At 39.4% G+C, this 12,432-nt stretch overlaps 1 protein-coding gene across 3 annotated transcripts in view; it reads right to left on the bottom strand.

Moving 5' to 3' along the window:
• The window catches only part of LOC121606156 (spermatid perinuclear RNA-binding protein-like), a 78,558-nt gene that overhangs the window by 28,817 nt on the left and 37,309 nt on the right, over positions 1 to 12,432 (bottom strand). For 2 of the 3 annotated variants that reach the window (XM_041936344.1, XM_041936343.1), the window contains 4 exons: positions 10,441 to 10,574; positions 6,884 to 7,113; positions 4,453 to 4,618; positions 1,246 to 1,390 (listed from right to left, as the gene is read on the bottom strand). In XM_041936344.1, coding sequence (XP_041792278.1) covers positions 1,246 to 1,390; positions 4,453 to 4,618; positions 6,884 to 7,113; positions 10,441 to 10,443 — 544 coding nt within the window. In that variant the 5' untranslated portion in view covers positions 10,444 to 10,574. Of the gene's footprint in view, positions 1 to 1,245; positions 1,404 to 4,452; positions 4,619 to 6,883; positions 7,114 to 10,440; positions 10,575 to 12,432 lie in introns of those variants that run through there. The other variant, XM_041936345.1, reaches the window with a different exon arrangement.

Genomic DNA, 12,432 nt, shown 5'->3' with positions numbered 1-12,432 from the left:
TATTTTGTCAACCTGGAACTGGATCCAAAATGGAGCTGGTTATTGGACCCAAATCCAAAGAAGAGAGTTCATAAACCCTAAATTCTTCAGGAAACCATCTTGGAGTACCTCAAAGGCTGGAATCTTAATAACCGATTCAAATTCTGCTACTTTTTCAAGTGTAGTAAACACTGTTAGGATAATCAGTTGTGCTCTTGTTTGTGTGTGTACAGAAGTAATAGAGGGACAGTCTGTGTTTATGGGATTTCACACTAAAACAAACTTGGATGAGAAAAAAACCCAAAAACTCTGTCCTTGTTTGTGCTGACAGGATGTTGAACCTGAAGGAAAAATGGTTTTCTTCTTGATGCGACTCTGCACTCGACAGCTGTGCTCTGGAACTGCTCTCTCCTGTTTGGCACAATCCATTTTTCTACCTTTCGTGATGGCTCGACTCAATCTTTCCCACTGAGAGTGGGACCATAATCAGACTCGCTGTTTCATAATGGCAGCTCTTCACTTTTGACTTGCCTTTCATTCATTTTTAATTTCACTCCCATTTGCGGGAGAAAACAAACGCAGTCGAAGCAGTGACTCTACACATCAGCTCTTGACTTAGACACCTGACAGAATGGAGACTCAAGTTTCCCATCAATGTTCGGTCAAAGGAGGTGATTTTTAAACAGCTACTGAGATGAACTGTCTTGTTGGTGTGAGGGATAACTTCACTTGAACAACCACCTCCCTTTCTTTAGGGATTGATTCCTTAAAATAAATGTATTTCTGGTCTAAAATGATGCCTGTTTTTAACATGGCTGGACAAAAAGGAACAACTTCCCCTCTATGACGTTTGGATTTCTGAATCCTTTCTCATCTGATGCAGGATGATACAAGAGGACACCTGAGACAGACATCTCTTTTTGCACCAATCCCAACCCAACATATCCCCTGCGGAAATCATCCTGCACCAGCCATCTGCTATTTCCACCACACTTGACCCAGATCCATATCATCCCTTCTCCTTTTTCCCCTGTTTGCCTCTCAGCTTTCAGCCCTCTCAATGTATCTTCCCAATTTTGCCCAGATTATCTCCCATATCAAGCTCAGGTGTCATAGTACTTTTATACCTTTACATTTCGGTATGACCCTGCCCTCTCTTCTTCCCCCTTTTCCTCTCTCTCAGCCTTCTGTTGCCATAAAAAGGTCAATAAAAACAGGGGTAGCGTCCTTCCCAGCCAGAGGCATGGGAGGGGGGTAGGTCAATACCTTCTTCTGTGGTGCTGTGTTCCTCCCTCATGGCTAAGGAGGAAAGGGTGATCTTCAGCGTGAGTTGCGGGTCTTTGGTGCTGCAGACCCGGATGGCTGCCTCAGGCACGCACGACTGCACCTCGTATTTGTCCTCCGTCATTGTCTGCAAGGCAGGGCTGCACGATTAATTAAAAATCGAATATCACAGTCGCAACATTGACTCCTGTTGTTTGTAAAGAACAAGGCTCTGCAGTTCTACTTGTACTGTGTAGAATCACTGGACTACAAATAAAACATTTTTGTAAATATATTCTCAAATAAATTTAAATAACTGTACTTTATTTACGTTAACTACAGATATAGGCAGGCCTTTATTTGAAACAGGCTATAGCCAGTCAGACTTGTAACATCTTTGTATAACTTTCAACACATCCGAACTGAATGGCGTCAAATTAAGGTAAAGATTCCCTCATAACCCTAACCCTTCCTTAGCTCTTCAACTTTAATCCGTGCATAAATGAATATCCAGCAAAATGCTTTTAGTACAGTGTGTATCACACCAGTGTCCCAACTGAGTGTCCTGTCATTTTAAGTACTGTCAAACTCGATGAGCAAATGTATGAGTGGATTCATTGTGAGGTCACTAAGCAAAGTTTTACATGAGCATTGTGGTTCTTCTTGCAAAGGTCGTAGAAACAGGTGTTAAAGACACCTGCAGCTAAATGACAAAAAACATAACTTGAATAGGAGAATTGAATAAAGCTTTAGAGACAGGTCTTTATTCTTATTGGATACTTGCTCTTACTTGGGAATTTACAGTATTCATACAATATATTGATCTTTAGGTGCCGAGAAAACTTAAGTAAAAACAAAAACATAATTTGACTTTAAACTACATTTTTTGTTACTATAAAATAGGCCTTTCAAAGCAGCAAAAGGCACAAATAGTTGTGTTTGCAATGAAGCTTTCCTCCACATTTCATTCAGAGTTTCCACCCCTGTTGTTATAGTCAGCCAATTCCCAGCACGCCAAACTATCTTGTTTTTCCTCAAGATTCCTGTTACCTTCAGTGGCATGTTTTCAAGTGCATTCCCTCTATCTCGTCTCTGTGAGAAATGACCCTATCCATCACCCCCTCTGCTTGTCAATCTCTCCCAGTTTGGCCCAGGAAATGAGAGCTTCAAATGGTTTCCTCCATTGATGATGAAGCACGCACGGCAGCTATGGCAGGTAATTAACTGAGATGGGGGCACAGGAAGCACATTTAGGCTCTGTGTACGTCAGAACTGCTTCGTTAGCCAGCAGATGCTTGGGGGAGGGGGGACTCTCTGGAAACCCATTTGAAGGGTACACATCTTCTGATAAAGTTATTTGTACAACTCTATCCTATCCCAACAATTTGGGATGTTAAGAACACACAAAGCTCCCAGGGTTGCTGGAATGCATCATGTCCAACTGACATAGCAAGTCAGTGATGTAAAGACAGAGTCCCAGTGGTCAGAAGTTGTGGTGTGACGATTAAACTGCAGTCTGGGCTTTAAACATCTCACGGAGACAGAATGGCAGAGATGAATCAAGTATAGTCTCAGTAGCACAGGCCACTTCCTTTTCATATCATATCCACTTCAAATCATCTCCTCTGTATCCCCTCCTGCTGCTGACTAAAAATAATCCTTCCATCTGGTTTAAGAATAAAAAAAAAGTTCTCCCTGAGAAATTATTTATTTTGCCTCAGAGCACCTCTGTAATACAACAGTATTCTGGGGACAGAACAATGTTTTGCTCCGGTCAGGTTTAAATTTGTCTTTACTGGTATGTGCTGTTAATTATTTAAACTTGTTCTGCTGTCACACACATGAGTCTGGATTAGAGGGTCAGATAATGACTTTAAGGAATACCTTATCTATACTGAATTGTGATTTTTTTTAAATTACCTACCCTAATTTATCTAATTGTGATTTTTTAAAATTAGGGTGGGTTAAAATGTCAATCAAAAAGTATATTTGGGATTGTTTTGTTGTTGTATAGTAGGCATCGCTGGTATTTTTGCAACGGTTTTAATTTCATTAATAAAGCTAATCAATTTTAATGCTAATCTGACAGAGAACCTGACTGCTTGTGGTAACTGTGCTTAGGGTGCGCTCTAAAACTGCTGGTCTTCAGGAGTAATGGCAGATGTTTACGATAACTCACCAGCTAACTACTTTTCTTTTCACTTGGTGCATTTAATTTATAAGTTATAAAGCACTTTGAGCATTTCTTGTATCAAAGGTGCTATACAAATAAATCTCTTTATCATTATCATTATTATTACTAGAAAAAACAGACTGAGAGGGATACAGATTTAGATGCTGAGTGATATGGATATGGTCAATATTTAAACTAAACTCAAGTAGATAATTCTGTGACTCTGTCCAAACACTTGTTAAAATTTCAAATAATCTAAAGCATGTGTGTATAATGCCCCAATGTCCTGTGCTTATGTGATGGACTGAATATCATTCTGACTCCAAAATATTTATTTACATTCATTTTGCAGAGAATGCAAAGAACTGGGACATATATCACAAAAATGTGTAAGAATGCAGTGTTGTTGTGTTGTGTTGTTTAACAATGTAATCTTATCTCAGAATTTGGTGATTTGTTTCCCATATCACCCATCACTGATGGAAATACACCCACATATCACAGCTGACAGGGGATGTTTTTGTTCCCATTACCCTCTGGTATATCTGATATATGCATGTAGAAATATAAAGGAACAACACTGCACAGTATGAGTGTTACTATAAAATAGGCCTATCAAAGCAGCAAAAGGCACAATTTTAGGTTACAATGTATTTCAAATGCTATGTTCTAAACATATTACTTTACATTTTATCAAAATTCAAGTTAGATTTCTGTATATGATATACTGTCTACCATACATCTTTGCAAATCCATGTGCCATTTATATTATTATTATTATTATCATCATCATCATGTTGTGCTTCACTTCAGGGTTGTCAGCGTGTCTCTTCTTCAATGTCACCAGACACACTCCTTTATCCCGCATAAAGAACTTGTGGTTGTTCTCTGTGGACAAGCGTTTCCACTGAAGCTCAGATCACAAAGATGCTTTTTTAAAGCACCCAAGGTTGTTTCCTCAGCTGTGCTTGCATGGCTCATTTTGGATGCACCGTGCTGAACACTGACTGCAGTGCTGGAGGTGTGGCTAAGTGTACCTGGATCTGCAGGGGGAGGTTGGCACTGATAGTGTACAGCAGGAGTTTGGTGGGTTTCTCCCTGCACATCAGCACCAGTTCCAGGTCCATGTCCCCTTTGATGAGCAGGCCTTTGGCCACCAGATCAACGCGTGTCACCCCGCACAGCACTGGCGTACTGTCTGGCCTGAGGGCAGATGGATGACAGCCAGGGTCAGTCTCTCACAGCCATGCAGAGGTGATAACATACAAATACAGCCAGGAGCTCAGCTCTCACTGCAGTGAACAGCTGAATGTATTCATAAATGTGACTATTCTAACTAAGTCTGTATTGATACACCCATCACTGTTTTGAAACACACACATGCAACATGCAACATGCAGTGAAACCCACAGGAGCAGTGGACTGCCGCATCAGGCGGCCGGGGAGCATATAGGGGGGCTTGCTCAAGGGCACATGAATCAAGTCTACATGGTATTTTTAACATTGGTATTTTAAGAGAATTTTTTTTTGTGAGACTGGTTTGATTATCGGCCCCTGATTTTAGGGTGGTGCCATGTTATCATTAATTCATTTTAATAATGTTATTGATATTAATACAGTTATTGGTATTAATAAGTATTATTAGTATCTGCTAATAAAGAAACCTATTCCTTTTAGATTGCAACAATTAGTCCCGTCAATCAATGTGAAGCAGCCTCTGGATCGAAATATAAGGAAGCGAGAAGGAAACTTGAATGAAAAGAGAATGGAAACTTTAGATTTTGTTAATAATATCTTATATTATGATTATAGGCATACTTTATGGGGCACATGGTGATACTTGGACATGGACACCTAGTTGCAAGCAGCTGTTAAAGTGGCTCATTCACAACCAACTATGCAAAGCACAGCTGGCAACTGGAGACATTTCGCTCCAAGTATGCCTAGTGGGTGGATTGGATCAAGGTGAGATCATGTTCCCACCACAAAGAACCACTCCACAGTTTGTTTGGGACCAGACCAAGACCCTTGAAAGGAGGTGGTCTTGGTCTGCACCAGGACTCAATGAACAGCTTTCACACCAGTTCAAACGAACCACACTAACCCGGCAAATGCACCAGGGTTTGTTTGTGAAAGCACATCTGGAAGACACACCCAGTTGATTTGACTGCTGAAGCATCCTATTAGCTTAGGCTGAACTTCAAAATGTATGAAGATTGAGGATATTGTCCCAAATTTCTGTAGCGACCAATTCCCGCCACAATAATCTACACTTTGTTTGTGATCTGCCAAAGCTTAAAGGGTTTTGACCCACATTTCCAAGAAGATATGTTTACCTACCTGTTGTTTACCTATGGTAGTCGCCAGCCATACATTCAGTTTCGGTTTTATTTACCTGAGATTTTAGACATCACTCTGACGATTTCTGTATAATACAACGGAGAAAAGGAATTTCCCTTGTGGTGCTCCAAGTATTACTATACATGTTACAGTGGTGTGGAGTAGGTCCATTTACTCAAGTGCTATACTTAAGTATAATTTTGAGGTACTTGTACTAAGAGTACAATGAATGTTTCCATTTTGATGTTGGCTTAAACTTAGAGTCAAACTATATTTCAGCAGGATATATTGTACTTTTTCCTTCACTGCATTGACATGAATTTAGATGCTAATTTCATTTCAACTAGATTGTTGTCCAGTCAGTGCATGCAGTCCATGGGTATAGTCTGTGCCATAATTTTGGCCTCCTTATGGACGTCTTTGTTGATCCTCAGAGACATGGGCAGATGACAAAATGTACATAACCTGGCCCCTTGTGCACCCTCACAAGTAAACAGATGTTCAAAGCAGAGTTTGAGCTTAACAAAATATATATTTCTTATACTCTGGGCGAGCTGAGACTTTTTTTTTATCTTAGTCTTAAGACATTCTGGATATAAATTCATTTAATACAACAGTGCTGACTTGATCTACTCTTTCAAACCAACAATATAGTTTTCTTTTTATGTCCACATCGATTTATTTGTATGAAATCAGCTCTCCACTGGATCTCCATCTAGAAGGTTTGCTCATATAAAACCTCTGTGTGGATGTTTAGGCCACAAGCCAAATCTTGAAAATTTATGAGTGTTTGTTGAGCTTGTTTAATCATCCAATCATCACACGTATCTACCCGATGAAGATTTACAGCAGAGCACATTTTTTATGAAGTAAACAATCTGGCACTGTACTGAGAAAACAAGGAACAAAAATAAACTAGAGCAAGCAATAAATTCTCCTCAGCTCTGAAAACACACCCACTTAGCGATTCCATGCAACAGAATGGTACAAAAGTGCTTTACTCTGATTGAAGCAGGGGTGTTCTCAGGACAGGACAGTATGACCAATAGTTGGTTGTAACAGTGATTTTATTCATCACGGTAAAAACATTTAAACAAACCTAACAAGCGCACACACAGCAGGACGTACTTTATTTCAGCAGCATCCTTCTCCACTGTATTGTCCTCAGTCTCGTTATTGGTGGAGGTCTTCCCTGATGGTTTGTTGAGGCCATCCATCCAATCAGAGACTTTCTTGAGCGCTCCCTCCACGGTGGACACCAGCGTCTGGACAGCCTCCAGCTCCTCCGGGGCTGGATAGATGCTGGCGTGTTTGGCCATGACATGGCGGTCGTCGTTTGCAAACGACCGGAACGACCTCTGGGTTCAAACGAGGGGAAAGAGAGACATTATCATTCTTATTTTAGACGTGTTTTCATTTCAGCAGGTGGAGGTTCAGACTGAGGCTCAAGGATATTCAGCGAGGAAACATGTCTGCTGATGGCCATAAACGGGCTTCTGTAGGAATCAAATCCGTGACCTTGACAACCTGTGACCTTTGAGATGGTCTGTTTGCCTTATCATTATCATTAATCAGCATAAATGTCATACAGGAGAACACTGTTGATTGGTCACTGGCATGTACTGATTTAATAAGTGAAAAGTGCCTAATGTATTTTTTTAATTAGAGTAAATGAAAACTTCTTTCAAATCAAGAATTTTTCAACAATTTTGAAACACTTTCGAAGAAAGTTGCAGTTAGAAAAAAACATTCATGCTTATAAATAAATGTAAAACCACATAATTTATTTTATTCTTTAATCTTTTATTTTTTATCTGCTTTACCAGGACTGTGGGAGGGTGGTTTGATCATATTTGACTGGCAATAACTCCTAAAAATATAAGAGCATGTCAGTCATAACTTTAAAACTCCTATTTTGGTCTGACATGAATTCACAAATCATCAAACCATTAACTTACTACTTCGCTATCGAAAAAGTTATGCAGCACTGATGAATTTTGAGTATCATCTGTGTCAACAGACTTACTCACAAATGGTTCAGCAATTCATTATGTTTCCAAAAGGTTACACAGGATAACTGCCAACTGCATAAATGAAAAAATAAAGTTGATTTTAAAAATATACATTTCTTTGAACGTGAACACAGTGTTTTTAAATTCAACGCCTGGTGTTGTTTTCCTCAACTTCCGCCTCTGACAGTATGGAGCAAAAGCAGGAACTTGTTTTCGGTGTCAGAAACACTCGTCTGTCTGCACGATGACAGCAACACCTGAAGCGACCTGTGCTGCTGCCAATCTCTGAGTGGCCTAGATACAGCCTGCCGTTACTTAACATTAACATTTATGACATGTACTTAGGGATATAGCCCATCTCTCTGAGGGGAGAAAAAAAAGGAGCTGATGTACAAAATTAGCACGGTGCTCATTTTTACAAGCCTGAATGCGTCGCAACGGGCTTTCAATCCAAGGTCAAACTGCTATCCCTCTCAATCATCCCTTCCCCTTCATCTCCGATCCTCTCTTTACACCTTTTTTCCTCTCCTGCCTCTCTCGCAGCCCGCAGCATGTACGCACGCCCTCATTACGGTGAGTTATTTATGATGGTGCTTTAATAATTCATGGCCACAAGTCTCTGGGGCTTGTGCTGGAGTTGCGAGGGTCATTCATCATGACCTAGCTAATCTCTCGCTCAACTGCCAGGGGCATTTGAGGCTATGTAGCGGCAAGTGTGGGCAGCGTCAACAACCATAACACAGAAACGTACACAGAAACATTAACGAGATCTAAATCAAAGATTAAGACTTTCATGGCCTCAGCACTGACTCTGGATCCCAGCCCGGCCAGGCATCAGGCCGGTTTCTTTTATTTGTTACCTACAAGACAGCTGGGAGTTCAGGCTCGCACTCAAATTAGAAGATAATGACATTCACTGCTTTAATGAATTGCATTGCAGGATTTGTCGGTGAATGCCATTTATTTAAATCTGGTACGCACATCAGAAATCAATCTGTTAACATTTTCTTCTCTTCACTTTATCTCTCAACAGATAAAAAGCACATATAGAGATTACACAAAAATGTATTTGCTTCACATATTTTTCTAAAAAATACTAATCTCCATCTATGTGCGCGTGAATAACATACATCATGATGTATTGAAAAAGAGAAGCCGTTTGATTTCTCCAAATTCTCTACATTGAGGTAAAGAATCACTTTTGTTGTTATGACAGCAGTGTTTTGGTGATACTTCGATAATGACATCAGAAGATCGTTTAAAGCTCTCCACCTTGGGTTGGAACTACTTTTATGCTATAGTTTTTTATCTTATTTGTCAAACACAAGGTTTCACAAATACTATTTCAAAACTGACAAAATACAAGTAATCTGACTGACTCTTGGTAAAAACTCCTGTCACACTTGTAGTATTAAGAACAACCCCATTGTGACACCTTCATCAGCATCATCATCACATTGCCTTTGGTAACACATCAGTTATCTGATGACCTCGAAGAAGGCCACAAGTTGAAATGGGTTGGTCTCATAATAAAGTTGTTCTCTACACCACTAGCGTTGTTGGAGATTTGACCTCTTCAGACTTTTCCCTCCTTCACAGACCTTAAAAGTAGGTGAAGTTGTGTCAGAAATCCTTACTCTGCTTCTGAGGTTTGGTAAGAGAGAAAACTATGGAACTACAGTCCCTAACATTGATATTCCATAACTGTGCAGATATTACTTGTGTGAACAAGATATGGATCTTGTGCCCCCAAGTTAATAACTTTTAGCAGTGACTCTTATTAAAATAATTTTAGGTCATAGTATCCATTCTTAATAGATACTTAATATTTTTAAACTGTGATTTTTAATAGAGATGCAATATTGCTATCAGACAACTATATACTGTAAAATCAGCCCATAACATATGAATTCATGATCTAGATAAGTGATGATTCAGTGACATAGGTCATGTTGCTGGAAGCATCACTCCGAATGTTTGCAACAGTCTTCTTCAGCTGACGGCCTGATATAAAACTGGGTTGGGATATTTCAGACCGTATACTCTGTCTATTCATACATCAAAACTTACCTCTCAATCAAATCTCTGGAGGATTGTCTGTGTTGTGGTGTTCCACAAATTATGTGAATGGGACCTAATACTCATCAAGTATTGAAACATCAAGTGTTTCAGCATGGTAGAAAAAGGTGTTTCAGCACACCACTTGTTATCCTGCTGCCTCAAACAGTCCAACAGGAAAACAGTTCATTATTTTGTCTGACAAATAAACTCTTAAGCTGCCAACACACTCCAAACTAAATCAGCTTACAAACAAACATGATGGTTTGAAAAAGAAACTGCACAGTTCGTGTAGCATCACCAGCCAAAACAAGAATATTTTCAGCAGTCAGGCATAGACCATGACCAGCATGTCCATTTTTTTCATGTAACTCGTTTCTGTAAAAGTTTACTTCTAGTTGGATTTTAACCTCTTCCTGGGAAGCAACGAGCCGTGTCCGCTTCCGCTCACAAGGTATTTTATCTGATCCGAACACAGATCAACAATCAGGTCATACAGATACAGGTAGTCAACAACAGTAGTCCAACAACAACACAACATCTATAACTTAGTTTGGAGTCTATTCATGGCTAAAAGACATGAAAACCAACAGCAGACATGCTTAGAAGACTCACCATGTCCAAGCAGCAGGGAGGGGGGGTGGGGGTGGGGGGGTCGTGAGAGGGGTCTAGGTGAGGACCAAGGTCCCGTCACTTGGCCTCTTCATGCAGTCAAATGTCTTTCGGCTGGCCTCTCGGTCACTGTCTCACTGGAAGAAAAAAAAAAATCCCACCATGAGGAAATTTGTCTTAACCCTGTATTTCTCAATTATGCACAAAAATACACATATCTATACATTTGTTGCCGTGGTGAATTTAGCTTTAACCTTCACATTTGGACTATTTGTTGCTTATAATGTGAGTGATCCAGGATTTTAGGCTTATTCTAAGCTGCTCAGAGAAAACATCAGCTAAATGCTTAAAACATTGGGCTGCATTATCAAGGCTAAAATGATAATCCCAAATGTCAGATTTACAACCATTGTACTTCACATTTGAAAATTATAAATCACAAACATTTCTGACATCCTTTCTTTATATTGACAAAACTACAGTGAAAATAAAGCACAAGAAATGAAAAACTGAATAAGCTTTGGGAAAAAGCAAACAGGATAAAGTCGGCCTTCGAGTTCTTCCCAAAGGTATTGGATGGGGTTGAGGTCAGCGTTCTGTGCAGGCCATTCAAATTCTACCTCACACAAACTTGGAAAACCATTTCTATACAGAGCTGGCTTTGTGTACGGGGTCACTGTCATGCTAAAACAGTAAAGGGACAAACTAAAAATTGCTAACATAAAGTTGGAAGCACACTACTGTCTAAAATATTATTTTGCAATAAAGCATTAAGATTTCAGTGGTATTAAGGAGCCTAGCCCAAACCATGAAAAAGGCCCCAGGCTAGAGGTGTGAAGATTAAATTACATGAAATAAATCGACTTGGTGCTGAAACATTTAGTCTATAATCTAAGGAGGATTTGCTCTGTTTTATATCATTGTAAATTAAATATGTTTGGATTCTGGACTGTTATTCTAATGAAAGAAGCAATGTCAAAACATCAACTTGGGCACTGAGAGCCTATTATAGGCATTCCTTTTACCATTTTCTGACATTTTGCAGACTAAACAATAAATCAAATAATAAAAAATAATCTACAGATTAATCAGTAATGAAAATAATTGTTATCTGCAGCTCTAAATCTGTTGTTTAATATTTGTAGGGCTTTCAAAAGCTTAAAAGACTACTCCACAGATTTAGCACTGCACTCCTACCACATTGGCAAACTCTAAGGTTGTATATCGTTCCCATTTGAGTGGAAACTGGTACCGGTTTCTGGGATTTTTTTTTTTTTTTTTTTAAAGATGATTGTACTGTATATTTGTATATTTATTTATATTTATTTATATATATATGCGCTCTATATACTCAGGTTCGGACATACAAAAAAATCTCACATAGTGTTTACACCTACTACACTATGTTCCAGATCATTATGAACATGCTGCTTTTACATTTTACACCTTCATACCCATCACGTCCTCATTGAAAAAGTAAAAACTAAGTGAACTGAAATCCTGCTGATACATTATTTGCATGATAATGTAGAACACAGTATAAATATCATGTTGGTAAGGAATTGTGGATGCCAAATGCTCTTCAAAATGCTAAGCTACCAAACAAGACAGTGAAAAAATGATGAAATCAGTTATCTCCAACAACAACTTATCCAACTAGCTAATCAATATTTAAAGATTCGATATTTAAAGATTCGCCATGCATTTTCAACTTCTTTGGCTGCAGGCGTGCTAGTTTAAGCTGCAGCTGCAGAGGAAGACTTGACTTTCAACTTGTAAACATGGTACACTCTTCAGCTTTAGACACGTTTATGTTTTACCAGGTGTCAGACATGTTGCCCTGGCCGGCTTTGCATGTCACATCACAAACATTGCAGTGAGTGTTGTCAGAGTCAAGAGCTGTCTGAATTTTGAAAAGTGTGAGCACGCTTGCAATTGCTTTCAGCTCACCATTGCCCTGACTCACTGTGACATGAACAAGCTGCAGGGGTGGTC

Source organism: Chelmon rostratus, chromosome 5, assembly GCF_017976325.1.
Source record: "Chelmon rostratus isolate fCheRos1 chromosome 5, fCheRos1.pri, whole genome shotgun sequence".
Classification (NCBI taxonomy): Eukaryota; Metazoa; Chordata; class Actinopteri; order Chaetodontiformes; family Chaetodontidae; genus Chelmon; species Chelmon rostratus.
This window is presented reverse-complemented; position numbering and strand designations above follow the sequence as displayed.